Source organism: Gorilla gorilla, chromosome 4 (genome assembly GCF_029281585.2).
Source record: "Gorilla gorilla gorilla isolate KB3781 chromosome 4, NHGRI_mGorGor1-v2.1_pri, whole genome shotgun sequence".
NCBI lineage: Eukaryota > Metazoa > Chordata > Mammalia > Primates > Hominidae > Gorilla > Gorilla gorilla.
Genome location: NC_073228.2, coordinates 144,101,961 through 144,125,242, shown reverse-complemented (window position 1 = coordinate 144,125,242; position 23,282 = coordinate 144,101,961). Strand labels below are relative to the sequence as shown.

At 46.2% G+C, this 23,282-nt stretch overlaps 2 protein-coding genes across 5 annotated transcripts in view; one reads left to right on the top strand and one right to left on the bottom strand.

Annotated features, from left to right (window-relative positions):
* Positions 1-18,669, top strand: part of PFDN1 (prefoldin subunit 1) — a 58,789-nt gene extending 40,120 nt beyond the window's left edge. Inside the window, exon 4 of the mRNA XM_019028034.4 lies at positions 17,679-18,669. Within this exon, the coding sequence (XP_018883579.1) occupies positions 17,679-17,762 (84 nt within the window). The 3' untranslated portion in view covers positions 17,763-18,669. The remainder of the gene's footprint in view (positions 1-17,678) is intronic.
* Positions 18,670-19,920: 1,251 nt separating this feature from the next.
* Positions 19,921-23,282, bottom strand: part of CYSTM1 (cysteine rich transmembrane module containing 1) — a 68,528-nt gene continuing 65,166 nt past the window's right edge. For all 4 annotated transcript variants that reach the window (XM_055389179.2, XM_031011017.2, XM_055389180.2 and 1 more), the window contains exon 3: positions 19,921-20,401. In XM_055389179.2, coding sequence (XP_055245154.1) covers positions 20,295-20,401 — 107 coding nt within the window. In that variant the 3' untranslated portion in view covers positions 19,921-20,294. The remainder of the gene's footprint in view (positions 20,402-23,282) is intronic.

Sequence of the window (23,282 nt, the reverse complement as noted above, 5' to 3'; positions counted from 1 at the left end):
GGCTCCTTCTACCATGATTGTAAGCCTCCTGAGGCCCTCACCAGACACTGAGCAGATGTTGGTGCTATGCCTGTACAGCCTGTGGAACCGTGAGCCAATTAAACTTCTTTTCTTTATAAATTACCCAGTGTCAGATATTCCTTTACAGTAATGCAAAAATGGACTGATACGGTGTTTTTAAGCCTAAATACACTCATCCGTAAAATGGCAAAAGCAAGTGTTAGGATGAAGGGAGACAAGTAACTTTTATTTCTGGCCCAAGAGTGGAACCAATTGAAAGACAGATGGATATAAAAATTCCATCTTTTTATATATTTTACCTTTAATATTAGTAAAGATTAGGTTGAAGGATGTGGCTTAGGTATGCAGCAGTCATGGGTTTTTAATATTGATCCAGATTTAGGCATACAGATAGATGAACTTACCCTGCAAATCTCTGTAAGTGTGGGACAACCACAGGTCTTTCTCTGCAGAGGCAGGCAGAGTCTGTCAAACTTACAAGAGCCTTCTGCAAGCAAGCAGCTTCTGGCAGAGCAGAAGGGGCCGAGCCCCTTTGTTCTTCCAAACAAGCCCATCAGAAAAGCCACCAGTCTTCCCTGGACTAGATGGAGGAGGCCGGGACTATAACTAATTAAAGCTGGAGGTGAGGATAAACATTTATCCCTTATGAAAAGTACCTGCCTTGTAACATAATACAGATCACTTAGTACTGTGCCTGACACAGTAAATACTTAATGCGGGATTTTATTATTTGCCTCTGGTGGATGCTCATCAGCTGTTTACTGATTGAGCATATTGCCAGCAAGTACTTATAAGATAAAAGGTGTTTTTTTTTAATTTGGAAAATAATGTATGAAAGCTAATTTAACAAACACCTGTGCATTTATCATTCAGAATTAACAAATGGTAGCATTTTGTAATATTTACCTTTTTGGTTTTTTTTTTTTTACACAAATGATGCTAATGAAATTGAGGTCATCAGTGTTCCCTCCCACACCTTCCCCAGTCTCATTCCCATTCACCAGAAGCAACAGCTATCAAGGATTTGGTCTGTATCTTTTCATTCCGTGTTTGATATACATCCTGTATTCAATAGGTAACACTGTGTTGTTTATACCTTTCAACAACTTGTTTTTTTCATTCCATATGAAGCACAAACATTGCCATTGGTAGGGCTGGTCAGTGGACTCAACAGTCAAGTGCCAGCAGGTCAGTTTGATCTGCTGCTCTTATTTTCTAATAGCCATGGATTCTGTGTGAAGCCATCTCATGAACTTGGTGGCTTCTGCCCATGATTTAGAAATGGAGGTCACGTGTTCTTCATGGAGCCAGAACCAGAATCAGTCGGAAAGAGAGGGACATCAGAGTGGTAACCTGGGATTCCAGATTCTAGACTCCAAACCCTTTACCATTCACTTTTACTCTGAAAGAAATGGGGATTCCTTATGCTGTAGTTGGATACTCTGAGTAGGTAGGCATTCTAAAATTTGTGGTCCTTTTCTTATAAAATGATAACCCTCGAATACCGGCTCTGAGTAAAGAGATAAGTGGCTTCTAAGTGGCCTGGCATCTGGAAATTGAAGAAAGGGCAAAAGGAAAACCACCCTTTGAGTCATGTTTGCAAAGAGAAGTATGCCAAGGGCTCTTTTATTACTCCAGTGTCATTAAAAATGTAATTGGTGTTATGTCAGCTATTAGATCAGAGCTATTAGCATATTAAATTCTCTCTGTTTACCCCAGTTCTATGGTAACTTAGTGGGTGTGGAGTTGGGGACAAGTGGCAGCTGGGCGGCTGTGACGTTTGTTCTGTAGAGTGATTTCATCATGGTCTGAGCCCTGCATCACCCTGGATGGAGAAGTGTCACTGGGTGATGTGGACCTGACCTCTCAATACCCCTCAGAACACCCAGAGCTATGAGCAAAGATCCTGGGTTGCTTGTCTTACCTAGAAGTTTAACTTTGAGTTGGAGGACAGCATTTTCTTGGGTGATATTGACAGGTGTAACTATGAATTTCCTTTTCTCTTTCTTAGTGAAAAGACAGCCAAGGTTTTTGGAAAGCTTTATAAATAGCCCTTTGATATTGGAGTATATTTGTAGTCCTCCAGTTCTGCCCTCTGCTGACCCATACAAATCAGCCGAGGAGGTGCCTATGAGTCATGCAGCTGTGCCTGCCGTGGCTTTGAGCTCTTGCTTGTTTTCACTGTCTCCCGGTCCTTTTATGGGTTTCCGGTTGCCGTATCTCTATTTTTTTAGTTGTGTAAATTTGTTACTCGATTGGAAAGTAGTGATGTGATCACATAGAAGTTTACTCTTGTTTGTCCATTGGCTCTACTACAGTACCTTATTAACTCATTAAATGCTTAGTGCTTTTGCTTACAGCATTAAAGTTAATTTTTAACAATTAATATGGCAGTTTATTTTACCCCAACCAGTTTGTATGTGTAAATTTTTGGGTGGAGTACAGACTGATTCGCTGGTGAAAATCATTACTTTCCATGCCTGTTTTCAGACACAGAGATTTAATGTCCTGTCTTTTTTTAAAATATCCTTTCTTTTTTTTTTTTTTTTTTTGAGATGGAGTCTTACTGTGTCATCCAGGCTGGAGTGCAGTGGTGTGATCTTGGCTCATTGTAACTTCCGTCTCCTGAGTTCAAGCGATTCACCTGCCTTAGCCTCCTGAGTAGCTGGGATTACAGTTGTGCACCATCAGGCCCAGCTAATTTTTGTATTTTTAGTAGAGACGGGGTTTCACCATGTTGGCCAGGCTGGTCTCCAGCTCCTGACCTCAAGTGATCTACCTGCCTCGGCCTCCCAAAGTGCTGGAATTACAGGCATGAGCCACTGTGCCCGACCCGTGTCCTGTCTTCTCCCCTTGTGGTGCAGCATTTTGAGAATAAAAGGAGATATATATATTTTTTAAAGTGAGGTAAAATTCACATAACATAAAATACACAATGTTGTATAATCATCACCACTGTCTAATTCTAGAACATTTTTATTGCCCCCAAAAGAAACTTAACTATTAAGCAGTGAGACTGCCCATTCCCTCAGTACCTGGCAACCATGAATCTGTTTTCTATCTGTCTCTGCAGATTTGCCTGTTTTGGGTGTTTATAAATGGATCATCTAGTATGTGGCTTTCTGTGTCTGGCTTCTTTCACTTAGCTTAATGTCTCAAGGTTCATTCATGTTATAGCATGTAACAGTACTTCTCTCGTTTTTATGTCTGAATAATATTCCATTGTATGGATGTACCACATTTTGTTTATCCATTTATCAGTTGATGGACATTTAGGTTGTTTCCCCTTTTTGGCTGTTGTAAATAATGCTGCTATGAACATTTACAAGTTTTTGTTTGTATGTCAGAGTGGATTAGCTGGCTCATATGGTAATTTTATGTTTTAATTGAAGTATCTGCCAAACTTTTCTGTAGCAGCTGCCCCATTTTAAACCACCAGCAATATATGAGGGTTCCAGTTTCTCCACATCTTTGCCAACACTTGTTTTTTTCTGTTTTTTATTTTATTTTATTTTATTTTTGTTTTTATATTTTTAGTAGAGACGGAGGTCTTGCTATGTTGCCCAGGTTGGTTTCAAATTCCTGAGCTCAAATGATCCTCCCATGTTAGCCTTCCAAAGTGCTGGGATTACAGGTGTGCAACACTGCATCTGGCCAGTTTTTGATTATAGCCATCCTAGTTGGTATAGTCTATCATTGTGATTTTTTAAATTTGCATTTTTGTAATGATAATAATGTTGAACAGCTTTTCATGTGCTTTTTGGCCAGTAATATGTCTTCTTTGAAGAAACACCTGTACAAATCCTTTGCTTATTTTAAAATTGGGTTGTCTTTGTTGTTGTTGACTTGAAAGAAAATAGGAATTCTGGAGCTGAAAGAAAATAGGAATTGCTTGGAGCAGAGAGCAGGATCAGGATTGACTTTAGGCTCTAGCCACACATACCTGCATGTTAATCTTACCCCCACAGTTGCGTCAATTACACCTCCACTTCCAAGAATGCAAGGTGTCACCCTTACTTCCTCTCTTAGCAGGCACACCCTTATTCACCTACTCCTTTACCATGCCTACAGGCCAAACTCCACTGTAAACACTGTTGATTTGATCCTCTTGCTCCTGTAAGAATGGGACAAACTGAGGACAAACTGAAATATTGGCACTTACTGTTTTTTGTTGTTGTTTTTGCTCATTTGGAAGACTTGTAGGGTTTTAACAGTTCCTCTAGTCCGTCTTATTGAAGAGCACTTGACTTTTTGATGTTGGCAAAACAGAAGAAAAGTAATGTATATTGGGAAACTGTAATCGTTTCCTTGGGCATAATTATATTGATGCTTTTACAACCCTTGTGTTGGACCTACACAAAACCCAATGTCTCATTGAAGATAGGAGTTAACGTTATTTGTCCTGACACTGCATTACATGTTCTTGAGGCTCATCTGTAACAGTTAAAATGTCTGCTAGTTTTCCTTCATGGAGTTAGGGTCAGGTCTCAACTTTTTAAAGCTGTAAGATATCCTACAGTCCACTTGATGTAGCGCTCCCCTTTCTAGCCCCCAACCATTTCTGACGTGTTGTCACTCTTCCTATTTGAACATATCCAATGGTTTTTAGTGACCTCATTCTTTTTCCTGAACTACTCTCCTTTTGGTTTCTATGACACACATTTCCCTCCTTTTTAGTATTATTTACTGGTTCCTGCTCTTCATTCCAGACTTAAAATGTTGAATTTCTTGAAGGCTAAGTCCTCTTATTGTATGTTCTTTACCTAGGAATTTCATCCATTCTCACGACTTCAAGTACCACCTCTATGCAAAATTGTATCTCTAGCCCAGATTTCTTCCATGAACTCCAGGGCCAATCTAGTTTTTCACATCTCATTTGGATGTCTCACAGGTACCTTAAACCCAAAACAAAGCTCAGAATCTTCCCTTCCAAACCAGGTCCTCCTCCTGCATTTTTTCTCTCAGTGAAAGGCAGCACCCTCAAGCCAGTATGCAAGCCCCAACTGGGCATCCTGGGAGTCATTCCTGACATCCTCCTCCTCAGCTTCTGATGTCTAATGAAGGTTATGATGAAGGGAGTGGTGAAGTCCTCTTGTTGATTTTCCTCCTGAATATTTCAGAAATCTATCTGCTCTTCTTCATCTCCATTGTCACCACTAAGATACTGTCATCTCTTTCCAAGACGATTGCAGTGGCCTCCTAATAGGTTTCCAACATTCATGCGTGTATTCTCTAATCCAGTGCTTCCCAGGCTTTTTTTTTTTTTTTTTTTTACAGTACAACTCTCAGAAAATTGTATTTGCACAATTCACTGGGGTAACCGGACAAAGGTGCTCAAAGCTGGAGGCAACTGCCCAGGGGGGTTTTGGCTGCGCTGGACCACCCAGCCACTCCAGGGACTGAGGGATCAATATCCTGGGCACATCTGTTACCCATTCATGACTCTTAGGACGTTTTTGGGAAGCTGTGTTCTCATTCATTCTGTATGCTTCAGCTGAGTGAGATTGTTTTTAATGGAAATTTGACTTTTGCTCTCCTGCTTAAAACCCAGTGGCATTCCATTGCCTTCAAGATAAATTCCAAAACTTTAATATGGCTTAAGACCCCACATGATCTGACTCAGCCTCACCAGCCTCATCTCTGTATTCTCACCCTTTCTGTCTCTGTGCTTCAGTCTCCCTGGTTGACATTCAATTCTCCCAACTTGCCGGACTCCATTTATCTGGAATTACTCTCTCCCCACTCTCACCTCTCCTCTTGTTAATTCCTGCTCATCCTTCAGAGCTGAGTTCTCAAGTCCCTCTGTGAGTTCCTTGATTCCATCAGATGTTTCCTCCATCGAAGACCATGGTTTCCCTCAGATCCCTTATTACAATGGTAGCTAAATGTCTGTGTGGCCTGCAACAGTATAATCTCCAGGGATAAGTGTGTGCTTTGTTCGCTGCTCTACTGTTGGTACTCTTTGGAGTGCTGAGTGCCCAATACCTGTTGGTTAGATGAATTATGTGCCAGTTCTTGGTGCTAGGGTTATAGCATTAATCAAATCAGACATGATCCCTACTCTTTGGAGCTTACACTGAGATACAGACAATAAAGAAATAAACAAGAAACCATCATGTAGTAAGGGTGATGTTTTAGAGAGTTACTGGAGACCTTCTTTAGTTGAATAATTGGGGAAGGGCTTTCTGAAAAAGTGAAATTTCAGCTAAGATGTGAATGAAAAGAAGCAGACAGCCACCTAAAAGTATCTCAAGGAAGAACATTCCAGGTGGAGTTCACAGAGAAATATTACACAGAGAGATATTCCTGTCTTAAGACAGAAATAAGTCTGCTGGAGCTGTTTAAGCAAGTGAAAGGGGGACAGAGTAGTAATGAAGTGGAGGGGTTGGCAGGAGTGAGGCCATGTGGAGCCTGAGCACCTTGGTTAAAGAGTCTGGCTTGTTTTCTAAGTGTGAGGTGAAACCATTAGAGGCTTTTTTTTTTTTTTGAGATGGAGTTTTGCTCTTGTTGCCCAGGCTGGAGTGCAGTGGCGTGATCTCGGCTCACTGCAACCTCCACCTCCCGGGCTCAAGCGATTCTCCTGCCTCAGCCTCCTGAGTAGCTGGGATTACAGGCGTGTGCCACCATGCCCAGCTAATTTTTTTTATTTTTAGTAGAGACAGGGTTTTTATCATGTTGTCCAGGCTGGTCTCAAAACTCCTGACCTCAGGTGATCCACCTGCCTCGACCTCCCGAAGTGCAGGGATTACAGGTGTGAGCCACCACGCCTGGCCCATTAGAGGTTTTTTGAGCAGAGGCTAACTTGATTCAGTGTGAGAGTGTCCACGACACACCTCCAGGCAAGAGATGATGGAGGCTTGGACTAGGACGGGGGCAGTGGTGCTAGATAGAAAGAAGAGTAGAGTTTGGGAATATATTTGGAAGTAAGCTAATAAGATTTGCCAATGGATTGGATGGAAGGTGTGGGGATTGAGGAAAAGAAAAAAATCAGGGATGTGCCATGTAGGGTCATTCTTGAAAAACATAGCTTTTTTTTTTTTTTTGTCATTTTTTGTTTTTTACATTGAGCAGTTGGATGAGTGCCATTCACTGAGATGGGGAAGTCAGGGAGGGGTAGGGGTGGGGGTGACTATAAATCAGTTGTGTTTGTTTTAAACATGTTAAAGTCTGGGTTTGACATCAAAGAGGATATGTTTTATAAATAATTGGATATGTTAAATCTGGAATTAAGGGGATATAGGGTTGGAGATACAAATTAGGAGTCATATAATGTTTAAAGCTATGAGATGAGAGTATTGGTTTTGTTGTTGTTGTTGTTTGAGATGGAGTCTTGCTCTGTCACCCACGCTGGAGTACAGTGGCTTGATCTCAGCTCACTGCAACATCCGCCTCCTGGGTTCAAGCGATTCTCATGCCTCAGCTTCCCAAAGTGCTGAGATTACAGGTGTGAGCCACCACACCTGGCCGAGATGAGAGTTTCTAAGAGGGAGTGCAGATGGGGAGAAGAGGAGGAGTTCCAGGACAGCTTCTTGGGAAATGCAGCATTCGGAAGCTGAGCAGAGGAGGGGTAGTCAGCAAAGGAGAACTTAGAAAGAGTAGCCAGTTATGTCGGAGGAGAATAGAAGTGTGGTGTCATGAAAGCTAGAAGGAGAAAGTGTTCCAAGAACTGTGTTGAACACTGTTGAGAGGTTGAGTAAGATGACAGAGAAGCACCCATAGAGATCATTGGACTTGAATCATAGCCAATTCATTAGAGGAGGTAGAAGTGTGATTGGAGAGGTCTGAGGAGCAGATAGGAGGGAAGACAGGGGAGGCAGCTGCCTCAGAAAACCGATTCAAGAAGTTTTGCAGAAAAAAGGCAGTACTTTCAGGGGACTGAGAGGTAAAGAAAGGGTTTTTTAATGATTTGCCTCACCAAGAAGGATCTTGCAGAGTAAGAAATAGAAGATTAAGAAGAAAGGAAGGTTAATGGTAAGAGTGAAGTTTCTGAGAAGGTATGTGGGGATGAAATCATTGTCTAAGTGGAAGGGATGTGTGTGTGTTTTTGTTTTGTTTTGAGACAGGGCCTTGCTCTGTCACCCAGGCTTGAGTGCAGTGGCATGATCACAGCTCACTGCATGCAGTCTCAACCTCCTGGACTCAAGTGATCCTCCTGCCTTAGCCTTCTGAGTAGCTGGGGCTATAGACATGCACCACCATGCCCAGCTGATTTTTTTATTTTTGTAGAGATGGGGTCTCGCTGTAGAGATAGGGTCTCACTAATAGGTGGGTGATATTCTCGGCCAGGGTTCTGTAAATTACAGCCCAAGAGCCAGCTGGTCTCAAACTCCTTCCCTCAAGTGATCCTCCCACCTCAGCCTTCCAAAGTGCAGGGTTGTATTTTGATTCCTTTAAAAACACAGTACAGGGATGCTATCAATTTTAACAGTAGAGAAAGAAGAGACTATACATACAGGTGTAGGTCGATTAGTAGATTTGGTAGAGGGAAGATAGAATTCTCATGAGGTTTATTTTCTCAGCTGAGGAGAGGAAGGAGAATAGGCGATTTGAGGAGACAAGACAAAGCATGAAATAGTTATTTTGGAGAGCAGACAATGAACATATAAAGGAGGTTTAATAGAATTTCCATAGTGCCCATTTGGGATTCATGGCTCTGAATTTAAAGTGAGACCATTCAGCACAGTTTTTCGCATTTTCCTCCAGCAACATTCAGCCACTCAGGTGAGGCATGGAGTGGGTAGGTGGTTGAGTTTAATCTGGGTTGGCATTTTCCCAGGTAAGTGCAACAGAGGGAGAGAGGGACATAGGTAAAAGGGTATATATAAGGAGAATAAATATAAATGATGGACTATATAAGCAAAGCTGGGTAGGAAGGGAAAAGCCCATGGAAGCATAATGGATAATGAACAACTTGTTGCGTGACGAGGTTGAAGAAATGCTGGAGCGAGAGTATCAGAAGTGACCTGGAAGAATATGAGGTAGTGGTGGTGAAATGGACACTTCAGAGGTGTGCAGCTTCTAGTGTTGACAAGACCTAGGGCATGACCATGGACCAGGTGGCTGAGGTGGGATAACCGTAAAATTGTGAGGAGAGAGGAGGCTGTGGTATTGGGTGGGTCATCTACATTCTTGTTGAAGTCACCTTGAATGGTACAGCTGTGGTGGAGAGGGAGACAGGGAGCCACTGATGATGACGGATAGTGCCCAGGATACTGGAAGATTGAAGCAACAAGGAGGGGGCAGTCCGGTGGTTAAGCATGATGCCATGAACTTCAAGGACCAGGGTTTATGAAGGATAAAGGAGGGGAAATGGTTTGGCAGTGAGCTGAATGAATGGATGGAAGGATGGACAGATAGAAATGTAGGCTTTTATTAGGCAGCTTTCAGTGAAAGTTAAAAATCTCTAACTGCTGGACTCAGTCCTACCCTTTAAAGCTCCATCTTTTTAAGGAACAGACACTGGCAAACCACCGCCTGCCCCGTCCAGCCCACTGCCTGTTTCTGTGCTTTCGAAACATAGCCATGCCCATTCATCTGCACCACACCCATTTGTTTACACATTGTCTGACTGCTTTTGTGCTACAATGGCAGAGCTGAGTAGTTGTAACAGAGATAACCCCACAGTGAAAGCCTGAAATATTTATTATCTGGCCCTTTATAGAAAAAGTTTGCTGACTCCTGATTTAGAACAAAAAGTTTGAGTCTCAAACTTCAGTGTGGGTCACAGCCACCCGGGAGGGTTTGTGAAAACACAGATTGCTGTAGTCCATCCCCAGGGTTTCTGGTTCAGTGGGTCTGGGTCGGGGCATAAGAATATGCCCTTCTAATAAGTTCGCAGGTGATCCCGACGCTGCTGGGAGAGGACTGCACTTGGAGAGCCATTGCTTTCTATAGTTAAGGTAGTGATAGATTCCTTCTTCCCTTAATCTTCTCTGAACCAAAAGTCCCCACCCACTTCAGCTGCCCATCGCTTGACCCCATCGCTTGACGTGATTTGCTGGCTTGTCATCATCCCTTTTACACCTGGTGCCTGCAGATGGTAGTGATTCCTTGGCTGAGGCTTGATCAGCACCATATTGCATTAGGACAGTTGCCGCTCCTGGCTCTGTGCTTCACTCTGAGCTTTCTATCTGGTCTTTCCCAGGTTATCTGGTAGGCTGGGCTTTCTCTGGGACTCACATGAAGCTGATGTGTTAGGGAGGGCAGCAGTAGGTAGAACTCACCTAAACCTCAGGGGGACCGAGCGGCTAAACACTGTTGTTTGAAGAAGAATTTTTTCCCCTCGTGTATATCTGCTGTAAAGTGCTTAAGTGGTGTAGGGGTTCGGGTTTGTCTTGGCAGACTGAATTGGGGGTGCTAGCCAGCATGTGATCATAGGTGGGGTTTGGGAGTCTGACCCCATATGGTAGCAGTGTCAGTCTGTCGACAGGTAAAAGCACACCTGGGAGGAAAACAGGTCAGCGCTTAGCTGAAGCAAGTCTTTCGTCCCTGTCCTTCAGCAGAAAGACCTCTGAAGGGTCTTTTCTGTCTTGTTTTCTGAAGGATATTTCTAAAGTAGTATCTAGAAGATGCAGGGACAGTAACTTCTTCCGAGATTTCTCTTTATTCTCCTGCTCCGTGCCTAAGATTGCTTTATCTTTCTTTGATTTGTCTCCCAGTGGTGTAGCTCAGTGGTTACCATATCGCCTAGCTGTGTCCTCTGGTGAAGTGGATGCACCCAGATGAGTTTACAAGTGGGCATATCCGTGGACCGCTTAGACCTGTCTCTCAGGTGTGGGGTTTTGCCTGCCTCTGTTGGCCCTCCTCACCCATCCAGGCTGGCAGCTCAGGGCACATGTGCCCTCAGGGCTCTGCCCTGCCCCTGCCTGCTGTAGCCATGGCCATGCTGTCCAATTTTCCATCCTGACTTCTCTGATTGTGTCCTCTTGTTGCCTTTTTTTCTGTTTTTGTCTTGTTTCCCCTGCCTTCTACCAACCTTGTCCCCCGTCAAAACATGCTTCTTCAGCCCTCAGTGAGTTCTTGGCCTCTTGCCAAACATCCCCATTGTGGGCAGTTGGTACCCTCTGACCATTTTACAGATCTGCCAGTGAGCAAACATGAGAATTAGTGAGGCTTTGGGTTTTTAATTTGGACGTCATGGTAGAGACAGCGAAAAGATGGCCATTGCCTTCAGTTTTTTTGATTAATAGTAGAGCTTGAAGTTGGTGGTGGTCTCCAGGAGCTGGAAGCTGTGGATTTTACACAAGAGAGAAGTATGTGACTAAGGCAGGTCACACTCAGGGTCAGAAACCGTGACTCCCAGCAGAGGGTCTCTGAGGATTTAGCTCTCACAGAATATCAGGAACAGAAGGGAACCTAAGTCTGCCTTGTATGTTGCCTCCGATGCCTGGATTGGAGGGCAGGAGATGAGCCAGCAGGACTATTTTTATTCAGATAAAAGTACATATCCGTATACATCCATAGTATGTCTCCCCTCTCCTCTGAACTCCATTTAACCTGTTTTGTTTGTTTAGTCTTTAAGGCAAGAGTTCATTTGAAGAAAGTGTCGTGTGGCTAAAGTAGAAATGGGAATGGGGTGGGGGTGGAGGGATGCACTGGTATTGCCCAAATCCTCATCTTACAAATGGGAAAATAGAGGGACAGAGAGGAGAAAACTCTTTTCAATACCCCAAGGCAGGATAAACAGGAAAGAAAGAAAGAAAGAAAGAAAAAAAAAAACTAATTTAGAGAAGGAGAGCTGGAGACAAAGTTCCTAAGAAAAGAAAAAAGTCTGTAGTGATAGCGTCACAAGATGTATTACCTCAGGAGTCTATTTGAGAGATTGTGTCATGTCAGAAAAGTTCTAGGGACTGGAGCCTCTTTCCTTGGTAAGAGGATGAGAATGAAACACCAGCCCCTCAGTCTGACTCCTGGAAAAAAGAACCTCAGGCCGATGAGCAATAACTCCAACAATGTCATTTCCCTGGCCATGCTGAGCCCCACAGGAAATCTCAGAGTTTGTCATCACAGCAAGGGCCCACAAGAATGTCGCTGCACCCAGAGCTTTGTGGTTTGATGCCACTAGAGACTTCCCTTGTGAAAGCATTCTGAGGGAAATTGCTCGGCAAGACAGAAAGATGCTGCAGTGAGATTAGCAGATGCCCTCCCAGGATTGCTGGTAGTAAGTGTGGATTTCAAATGTCACTCCTAGCAGCCCTGAGGCTGACATCAGATAGAGCAGTTCCTCAAGGATTTCAGAGTCCAGGACATGGGAAATTGGGGTGGTTTGTTTTTTAGTTCTGCAAGTTGACCTGATAAAGCATAAAGGCCTGTTAGGGCGTGTTCTGTTTGTGGAAGCAAGGCCAGATCCAAAGCCCCCACTGGGATCTGTAACGTTTGAGTTTTATTATTTATTTATTTAATTATAAATCAGTAATTCATAATTGTATAAATTTATGGGGTAAAAGTATTACGATTTATAAATATAATGTGGGCTGGGTGCAGTAGTTCACATCTGTAATCCCAGCACTTTGGGAGGCTGAGGCAGGTGGATCATTTGAGGCCAGGAGTTCGAGACCAGCCTGGCTAACATGGTGAAACCCCGTCTCTACTAAAGATAGAAAAATTAGCTGGGCATGGTGGTACTCACCTGTAATCCTCAGCTACTCGGGAGGCTGAGATGGAAGAATTGCTTAAACCCGGGAGGCAGAGTTTGCAGTGAGCCTAGATCGTGCCATTGCACTCTACCTTAGGCAACAGAGCAAGACCCTGTTTCAAAAAAAAATAAAAAGAATATAATGTAGAATAATTAAATCAAGCTAGTTAACATATTCATTACCTCAAATACTTGACATTGTTTGTAGTGACAGGTTGGAGTTTTAAATCTGTGTATATCCAGGGGCAGGGGGTGAGAGGGCAATGCCGAAAGCTGAAAACCACCTTGAAGGAAAATGGTCAGTTTCTGCCTTTGCTTCTTCTGTTGGGCGTTCCTTGATTATTCAAGTTGGGAGGGAAAACTAAAAAGTGTGTGTACATCAGTCATCAGTAAGGCGTCATTTCCCACACTAAAGCACTTTATTCAACAAACATTAAATTCCTATTATGTGCCAGCCATTCTTCTAGACAGTAGGACTGTATCAGGTGACAGAACAAAGTCCTGCCCTTGTGGACCTTTCCGTCTCATAAGGGAAGCCAGACAGTTTCTCCTTCCTGTGGTGGAAAGAGCTCTGGAGAAGAGTCAAGGTGAGGAGAATAGGGAGTATTGGGCAGCATGTACTCAAGAAGGCCTTGCAGATAAGGTAACATTTGAGAAAGCCCTGAAGGAAGTGAGGGGATGAGTAATGTGAATATCTGGGGAAGAGAACTTCTACACGGAGAGCACAGCAAAGGGCAAAGGCGAGGCAGGAACATACCTGGTGGATTGGAGGAGCAGCACGGGAGGCCTGTGTGACTGGAGCTGAAGGAGTGATGGGGAAGCGTTGTTGGAGGTGAGGTCGGAGATTTAGCTGAAACCAAGACCATGCATGCATGGCGTCTTGGAAGTTGAAAAGTACTGTGGTGTGAATAGTTGTTTCTCCCTAAAGTCTTTGTTGAAATCCTAACTCCTGAGATGATGGTGTTAGGAGGTGTGGCCATTTGGGAGATGAGTAGGTCGTGAGGGCAGAGCCCTTTAAATGGGGTTAGTGCCCTTACCCAAGAGCACAGCACCGCACTGGAAATGAAGGATGCCCCTGCTGTGGTGTGCATAGGGTTTCTTTGCCCCCCTGGCAGGTCTCATGTTGAAATTTGGTACCCCCAGACCCCCCCAACCCCTGCAAAAAAATTTGATCCCCAGTGTTGAAGGTGGGGCCTGGTGGGAGATGTTTGGATTGTGGGGGCGGGTTTCTTGTGTATGGCTTGGTACCATTCTCATGGGAGTGAGTTCTCACGCTTCGTTTCTTCACTGACTGGCTGTTGAAAAGAGCCTGGCACCTCCTCTCTCGTTTCCTCTCTGGCCACATGATTTCTGTACAGGTGGCTCCCCTTTGCCTTCCACCACGAATGTAAGCAGCCAGAAACCCTCTCCAGAAGCAGATGCTGCACCATGCTTGTATAGCCTGCAGACCTGTGGGCCAAACAAACCTCTTTTCTTCATAAATTACCCAGCCTCAGGTATTCCTTTAGAGCAACACAAACAGACTAAGACACCCGTGGAGACAGAGGCCTCCCAAGGTTCTTCTGCACTCACAGGACCAATCCTGCCATGCCTCTGACCATACTGAATTGCAGAGGCCTGGGTAACTGCCCTTAAAACTTTATAAGCTAGGATCATACTTATCCCCAAATAATTGTGGTAGAATTGATGTCTGGGGGCATCCCTCATTTCAGGTATTGTGTTGGTTTTCTACTTGGTTTTCTACTTGTGTTTGAAGCTACCACGAATTGGTCTTCACAGCACCTTGTTTGGACACTAATGATTGGATATTCAGGGCCCACCCTAATACAATATGATCTCATCTTAACTTAGTTACATCTGCAAAGATCCTCTTTGCAAATTACCAGAGATTAGAACTTCAGCATATCTTTTTGTCAAATTCAGTTCAACCCACAACAGGTGCCTTGTTCTGGGTTTGATTATGATGAGAGTCTTCTGGGCTTAAATATGCTTGGGGACTGAGACAGGAATTATTGAAATACAGTTAGAAAGGTCCACTATGTTAGGGATGTCCTGTCCTGTTGGAATTTTTTCTTTTAAGAAATGTCTATTACGTTTATTTAAACTAATTAAAAATTTAAAGATGAAGGCAGTACCGTGGCACATGCCTCTAAGGCAAGAGGATTGCTCGAGCCCAGGAGTTTGAGGCCAGCCTGGGCAATATAACAAGACCCCATTTCTAGAAACAAAACAAAAATATAGATATGTTAATTTGCATCATTGTTTGGAAACCTGAAGACTTTAGGATATGCAGTGGTAAAATTCATCAAAGTGTTAGAAGGCAGAGATTTTACAGAAGAAGGAATTTTTAAAGCTGAGAGGTATAGCCTGAGTTTGGCTGGGGAGTCTGGGTGGGAGGGCAGAAGAGCTCTTGCTGATGTTCCCAGTTTATGGTTTTGCCAGCTGTGGCAGCAAGTTGGCAGAGATTGAATGCAACAGACCAGAGTCCCTGGGCCCTGGCTGACTTTTGTAGGAGGAGAAGTGGGCTTATTCCATTCGCCTTTCCCCTGCATTCACATGGGGTCCACAGGGTGCCCAGGTGGTGTATGGCACCGAGCTATTGCTCCCCTCTTTGTGACACCCAGTGGACATACATTCTTTAGTGTGTGTCAGGGCTTATTAGTATTGGCCTTTTTTCAGCTCACCACAGTTAAAGTCTAAGAGTTGTTTATCGGCCTGGCACGGTGGCTCACCCCTGTAATCCCAACACTTTGGGAGGCCGAGGTGGGCAGATCACGAGGTCAAGAGTTTGAGACCAGCTTGGCTAACACAGTGAAACCCCATCTCTACTAAAAATAGAAAAAATTAGCCGGCATGGTGGTGTGTGCCTGTAATCCCAACTACTTGGGAGGCTGAGGCAGGAGAATCGTGTGAACCTGGGAGGCGGAGGTTGCAGTGAGCCGAGATGGCGCCATTGCACTCCAGCCTGGGCAACAGTGCGAGATTCCGTCTCAAAAAAAAAAAAAAAGAGTTGTTTATCAAAGGAAGTTTAAATTCCCACTCTGATATCACAGTGATAGGACTGTATTTGGTTTAGCAATGTAATTAAAATTCCTTAGCAGCAGTATGCATTTGCAGGCATTGGATTGAATGGTTATCATGGTCACCATGAGTTGGAGTTTTGCTCTTGTTGCCCAGGCTGGAGTGCGATGGCACGGCCTTGGCTCACTGCAGCCTCCGCCTCCCGGGTTCAAGTGATTCTCCTGCCTCAGCCCCTAAGTAGCTGGGATTACAGGTGCCCGCCACCACACCCGTCTAATTTTTTTGTAGAGACAGGGTTTTGCCATGTTGGCCAGGCTGGTCTTAAACTCCTGGCCTCAGGTGATCTGCCCGCCTTGGCCTCCCAAAGTGCTGAGATTATAGGCATGAGCCACTGTGTCTGGCCATGAGTTTTTATGGAGCTCCTGTTGTGTTCCAAGGAATTCTCTGCAACTTATGACAGATGGGAGATGAGTAAAGAAGGTTCTTTCTAGCCTTAAGGAAATTTGAAGCAAGGAGAGGACAGACAGGAATCAGAGGTTCACGGAAGAACTGATAAAGATTTGTGTATGCCACATTTGGCTTCTGTAGGAAAAAGCCTCTATATGTATCATTTAATAAATAGCTAAGCGCGGTGGCTCACGCCTTTAATGCCAGCACTTTGGGAGACCGAGGAGGGAGGATCGCTTGGGTCCAGGAGTTTGAGATCAGCCTGGGCAATACAAAAAATAAAAAATTGAAGTTTCTCATTTCTACAAAAAAAAAAAAAAAATTAGCTGGGCATGGTGGCGCACATCTATAGTCCCAGTGCACCTAGAGTCCCAGCTACTTGGGCTGAGGTGGGAGGTAGAGGCTACAGTGAACCGTGATTGCACCATTGCACTCTGAGCTGAGACCTTGTCTCAAAAATAAATAAAACATACAAACAACTAATTAATTGGACAGAGAGCTCACTTGTCCTCTGCCCTAAACTCTCCCTGCTTCCCTGAGTCCTGTGGGCACTTTAGTGGGTGGAACAGAATCAACAGGTGCTTGGGTGAAGGGGGTGGAGGTGAGAGAAGGGCCTGGGCTGCCTGGTGACTGCATTACTGGTTCCAGTGTGGTTCAGTCACATATGCCCTGGGAGGTGATAATTTTGAGTATTCCCTCAGGACATGAATAGTATTCCTCTAAAAGGGAGGCTTCATTTCATATCTGTTAACTGGGAATACAGCCACAACTATGTCCTCAGGGCAAGGACCACTGGTAAAACCACCATACTTCTGGGGTGAGCACAGGGCAAATAATGTACAGACATCATTTCCTTTGACTAATCTTTGAAATCTTGGCTCCTGAAAGTAGTGAAAGTTCTTTGTCTAAGCCGAGATTTTTAATTTAGGACCCAGATGGAGTAGAAGGTAAGCCTCCAAAAGGTCTGCTTTCCTCAGTGTTTCAGTGTCCCAGATTCCTGGCAGGCAGCAGTCTCATTAGAAAAGCAGATTGCCTTCTGACTCACCCACTCAGTGTGATGCGAGACAGCCCCACAGCCCTCACAGCAGCCCATATTCCTGCTGGACAGGGCAGAGCGTGCACCATCCATTTTATAGCTGCAGTGGCTACAGGCGCCTGGCCCAGGCCATGGAAAACCTTGAGAGGAGATAGTCTGTTACGGACAGGAGCTTTGTCCTGGAATTTCCTGGCCTTTGTCTGTCTGGGATAACTTCATGTACTGAGACGCCTGTTTTTTAGAGTCTGCTTCCTTCTGGGGGAAGAGTGCTACTGCCTGTCTTCCACAGAGCACTTTTGCTTCTACCAAAGCCATCTTCTCCCTGCTGCCGGCCCGTGATCACCCATGGTTCGGAGGTGAGGGGAGCACTGTGGGCAGGTGTGTGTACCTGGCTCGCAGTATACTCCTGGAAGTCGCCCGTCACAAAGGAAAAGCCATAACCATTGGACATCAAAGCTGTGTCTTCCAGCCTGGCCCTTTCACTCTGGTCCTAACGTTTGTCTCTCTCTCATATTGCAGCAGAAAAAGTCCTACCTGGAGCGAAGCGTTAAGGAAGCTGAGGACAACATCCGGGAGATGCTGATGGCACGAAGGGCCCAGTAGGGAGCCTCTCTGGGAAGCTCTTCCTCCTGCCCCTCCCATTCCTGGTGGGGGCAGAGGAGTGTCTGCAGGGAAACAGCTTCTCCTCTGCCCCGATGGATGCTTTATTTGGATGGCCTGGCAGCATCACATTTTCTGCATCACCCTGAGCCCCATTTGCTTCCCAGCCCTGGAGTTTTTACCCGGCTTTGCCTGCCACCTCTGCCCAGGACACTCTTCCCTCTCGGGGTGTGTGATGAACTCCCAGGAGAGGGAAGATGGGAGCCAGGGCAAGACAGGAAGCTCTGCCTGAGCTTTCCACTAGGCACGCCAGCCAGACCAATAAAAAGCGTCTGTCCCACTCTGCTAAGCCTGGTTTTCTTGAGCAGAGGGATGGAACAGAGGGTGAGAGAGGCAGTGGCCGTCTCCACCTCAGCTCCTGCTCCCTCTGCATCAGAGCCCTTCCTTTCTTGGGGGATGGGCCTTGCCCTCTTCTCTTTTCCCTTCCTGTACCTTTGACTAACGCTCAGCTTCCGGGCCTGCATGCAGTAGACAGAAGAGGAAGAAAGAACAGACGTTCACAGCTGAATCTCAGTGAACAGAATAGCAGTCCCTGGATGGCAGTCTGCCTAAAGATTCCTTTCCCTGCCTTCTCCCATACATTCCAAAAGGAAGTTCAACAGTAAGCAGCACCTCCAAGACTGTCTCCTTTTGGCCAATATCATAAGATGGACGCCATAATCCTGAGGCCTCCTAGAGGCTGAGGGGGCAACGGTGTGATCCAGCTGGCTCATCCCAGCCCAGGTGGGCCAATTATTCAATTTTCAAGAATTTTGTTGCAAGCCAGTTGTCAAACACAGCCATTATAATTATGTAAATTTGCAAATTATGTTAAAAACAAGGACAATAAATATTCAAAATGCATCCCTAATTACTACATTTGACCACGATCTGTGCTCTATCTGCGCACTGGCTGTGATCTGTGAGGTTGGCTCTGTTGTGTCTGGGTGGTAGAAATCCCACATGATGGCAGGTCCTGTGCTGCCCTTCCCAGCTCCAGTCAGTGACATCACATTGGTAACTTGAAATCAGCCATGGCATGGTGGGAACACGTACACCACAGAAATAAGGCACAGGATATGCAACAAAACATGGCTGTTTTTTTTTTTTTAAAGAGAGCACTGGTAAACATTTATCAGCACATCCACTGCTTCGGAGGGAAGGCAGAGTCGGCAGGGAGCTAGCTGTCAGCTGCGACTTCTCGGGCTGGCTGGGCTGGGCGGGCCAGCTGATGGAGGAAAATAGGACTTGCTGCTATGGCAGCCTGGCGCCACCCTGTGGCCAAATATGAGATGAGTGGCACGGCTGACGAGCTGGGGTGAGGGGTGAGGGGACATCCAGAAGGGACAACTTCAGCCAGGAGCGGTGGCTTATGCCTGTAATCTCAGCATTTTGGGAGGCCGAGGCGGGCAGATCAACTGAGGTTGGGAGTTCGCGACCAGACTGACCAACATGGAGAAACCCTGTCTCTACTAAAAATACAAAATTAGCCGGGCCTGGTGGTACATGCCTGTAATCCCAGCTACTCAGGAGGCTGAGGCAGGAGAATTGCTTGAACCCAGGAGGGGGAGGTTGTGGTGAGCCGAGATCACGCCATTGTACTCCAGCCTGGGCAACAAGAGTGAAACTCCATCTCAAAAAAAAAAAAAAAAAAAAGGAAAACCTCTTGGCTGGCCCCATGTAATTGTAGGTTCCTGGGTTTCCAGGGAGCAGGCCTGGAAGCCACTCCAGGGGCAGCCCCTGGTTACCAAAAGGCCCTTTCCTAGGCTCTGAGTAAAGGCAGGTGCAAGATGTGGCAAATGCTCCTCCCTGAGCCTATCTCTGAGTGGGACTACGGGGAGAGTAGCTTGGCTGGGAGCCTATGACCCAGCTGGAGAACACCTGGCCCTCAGAACTGGCCTTCTTTGTAGCACCCTCACTGTTTGCATCACCACCAGAATAAAAAGGTAGATTGGCTGCTGGTCATACATTGGATGGTGGCCACTAGCTGAGATAGATACCCACATTTTATAAGCCTCAGTGAGCAGATGAGTAGTTAGTTAGTTAGACATGGTAACAGTCCAGGAGACAAGCACAGACTCCAGGTAGCTTAGCTTAGACCTGGAATCATTTAGACAGACAGTTGAGCTTTGGACAAATTTATTGAAACATACAGGCTGTTAGCAGAGAAACCATTCCATGATGTGTTACATTTGGCCACTACCTTGAATGTATAATTTAAAAATTATAAATATTTTTCACAACTAAGCCTTTGGCCAAAAAAGTCATTTAGCACATCTTTAAAGATCAATAAGAAATGGATTTTGGACATTAAAAAGATCAAGTCACTGAATTAAACAGTAGCAACCCCCACTAATCTAGAATCCCATAGTGCTGAAGGTAGAGGTGTCTGTGCAAAGCTAGTCATTTGTTACAGCAATCAGAAGAGATGAGGGCAGGCACACCTGTCAGAGGTGGCAGCAGAGCTGGCAGGACAGGACGGCTGGGCTGGTCTGGTCAGGTGAGCATGTCCCAGAGACAGCAGCAACAGAGAGCCGTCCAGCAGGCTGTGAGGCAGGTGGATGGTCCCAGCTCATCTCTTCTTTGGTCTTCTACCACATACACTGGAGGGAGAAGAGGGAAGAGGGTGAGAATGGACTGGTGCAAACCCCAGGCCCTGCAAAGTTAGCCTCCCAGGACCATAGGAAGGCTACAGCAGGGGAAAACTATTGAGCAGACTGGTGAAACCGTGTCCCTGCCATTGCTGCTGCTGAATGGAAGGAGGGTGGCTCAGCTCAGCTGCTTTCTCCTTCCTGCCACTCCAGACTCAGGACGCCCTCACCCTCACAGGGACAAGTACTAGAGAACTTGCAGAATGGCCCCATGCCAAGGCAACCAGAGTTGGCCAACCCTACTTGGTTTGTAAACCAGGTAGCATGTCGTCCCCCCTGGAGGGGAACTGGGGGTCATTTCTTGGGATACAGCTGACCCATCACCCAAGAATAACAGAGGAAAGGGAATTAAAATCTCCTTTTAAAGGGGGGCTTTAAACCCTTAAAGAATAATCAAGAGCCCTGGTTTTTCATTCCTGGGCAATACACAATTTCAGAATGTGCCCCCAACCTCTATACCTTGACATAAATGATGAAGGAAGGCAGGGATGAAAACCTGGCTGAGTGGGATGGGGCGGCTGGAGCCTGTGTGGTGTCTTCCTGAGCCTAGCATGCTCACTTTTCCTCCAAATGGAGTTGGAAACCTGAGCCCTGTCAGGGCCAAGTGCTCTATCAAGAGATCTGAGTGCTAAACAAATCCATAGGTCAAGAAGGACCCCAACTACCCACTACTTGTTAGCTGATTTGCGGCATTAGCTTCTCTTCCCATAAGGACATATTTTAAATGGCTGCTAGTCAATCTGTGGCCACTTAAAATCTCAAAACAACCACTGTCATCAAACTCATAAGCAGTAAGCATTTCACTTTTCCAAAGTTCATGAATGCATGAATGTTATCAATTAAGCCAGTCCTTTAGGGGTTTTCTTTCAGTTTTCTTGTGTTTTGTATGTTTTTAGACCTCTCTCGGCAGCGCCTCTCTCTGGAGCCTGGTGTCATTGCTATTACAGGGCACGCTGAGTGGGTTAGTAGGGAGATTTTCCAGGTCCTCCCATTGTATCAGCTCCCCTCTACTGCACGGACATGTTCCTTTTCCTTCTCCTGTGGCACAGGTTTAATCCTAGTCCACTTGCATTTGGCTCCACTCAGCAGCACAGGTCTGGGTCTAGATGCCCTTCACCAGGAAAGCCTGCTCAGAGGGAGAGGATGAATGGCTCACTTATTCTGAGGCCTCCTAAGGTCAAGTACCTGATTTCGTCTTCACAGCAACCCTGAGGTAGATACTACCATCATTCCCACTTCACAGGCAAGGAATTCGAGGCTTAGAGAGCTTAAGTCTCTCGTTCAAGCACATGCGACGAGGCAGAGGCAAGGGCAGGATCCGAACCCAGGCCTTTATGGCTCTAAAGCCTCTGGCAAGCCAGGCTTGCTCATACCCAACTGGGATAGAAAAGGGATCAGAAAGAGAACAGAGGTGACTGGGGCTACAGCAAAGTCGTCTCTCACATCCAGCCAGAGCCTACCCTACCCACTGAAGCCTGGCCACCCCAGGCCCTGGGGTCACTGCAGCAGGAAAGCCCCAGGCAGAGTGTCCCTTCCATCTGCCTAGATGGCCTGCCCACCCCGGGATCCTGCATGGGCAGCTCTGGACAGGGAAACCAGAATACAATGGCATGCAGATCCCCTTGAATAACCCCTTCCCTGTGCTCTCCCTGTCACAGGATTGGCTCGCCTGCCCCTGGGACAGAAAGCCCCTCCCCTGCCAGCTCTGGAAATAGCCTGCTTGATTCATGTGCAGGCCATCCCTGGGCTTCAGGCCAGAGACTCAGCTGGACGCTGGCTGCAGTGGGAGGGGCCTCACAGGCTCTCTTAAGTTACCATTTATTGAGGTATTCACAAGTGCCAGGCCCTGTGCTGAGGGCTTTCTGGACATGGGGCCACTCAGTCTTCATGACTGCCGTGTGGGGCATGGGCATCAGGACATCAGTCAGTCTCCTCACTGCTTCCCCTTCTCCCCAGCCTCCAGAGACAGGGCTGAGGCGGTGGCCATGCCTTTCTCACCTGTCAGAGCCCCTGAACCTCAGGCAGCTTAACTGGGGAAACAAAAACGTCCTAGTCTTGCTTGCTCCACCTTTTTCCTCCAGTTTAATCAGGTTCATTCTTGCCAGGGCTTTCACATAACATACTTGGAAACGTGGGGAACTAGGGACTTTGAGCTCATTACTCCCAGGCAGTGCTGACAGAGGTTAGAAACAGCAGCTACAAAATGGAGGACTTCAAACCAGAGGGCTGTGACAGCCATGACAGGGGCGTTGAGTGCCCACACATAACTTAGAAACCCGAGTCACTTATTTCCTGGAGCATCAAGTTTCACCTTTAGCTGAGGACAGAATCTCTGCTCCTGGGCTGTTGGGAGGATGGGCAATGGGGAGTAGCGCGGGTCTGGAGGTGGGAGTGACCTGCGTTTTCCTTGCTTCAGTCGCCCAAAGCAGGGATGACTAGCGCAAAAGAAACCCCCAAGGCAGCCCTCACAGTTCTTCAGAGCACCTGCGGTGGGGCCCAGAAATTTTACAACTGCATCTTCTAGGTGCAGGGTTCAGGGTACTGCATCTCCAGAGGATGCACTGAGCTGCACAGCCTAGTCTCTGCCCCAGGATCCCCACCCACCCCAGGGCCTCACCATTCCTGGCATTCTGCTCTGCTACCATCCCCGTCGCTCCCCACTTCCCAATGGGGCACTCTGCCTGAGAACTCGTGCACTATCCTGGCTGGCACCCCATGCTACCTGGGTCCTGGGCCACTCAGTACTTGAAGCCCGGGGCCCTCTGTGCACTGAGGCTTAGCTGGCAGTGCGAGTCACCCAGCAGGAGCTGTGGCAGAGGTGGCCCCAACCCAG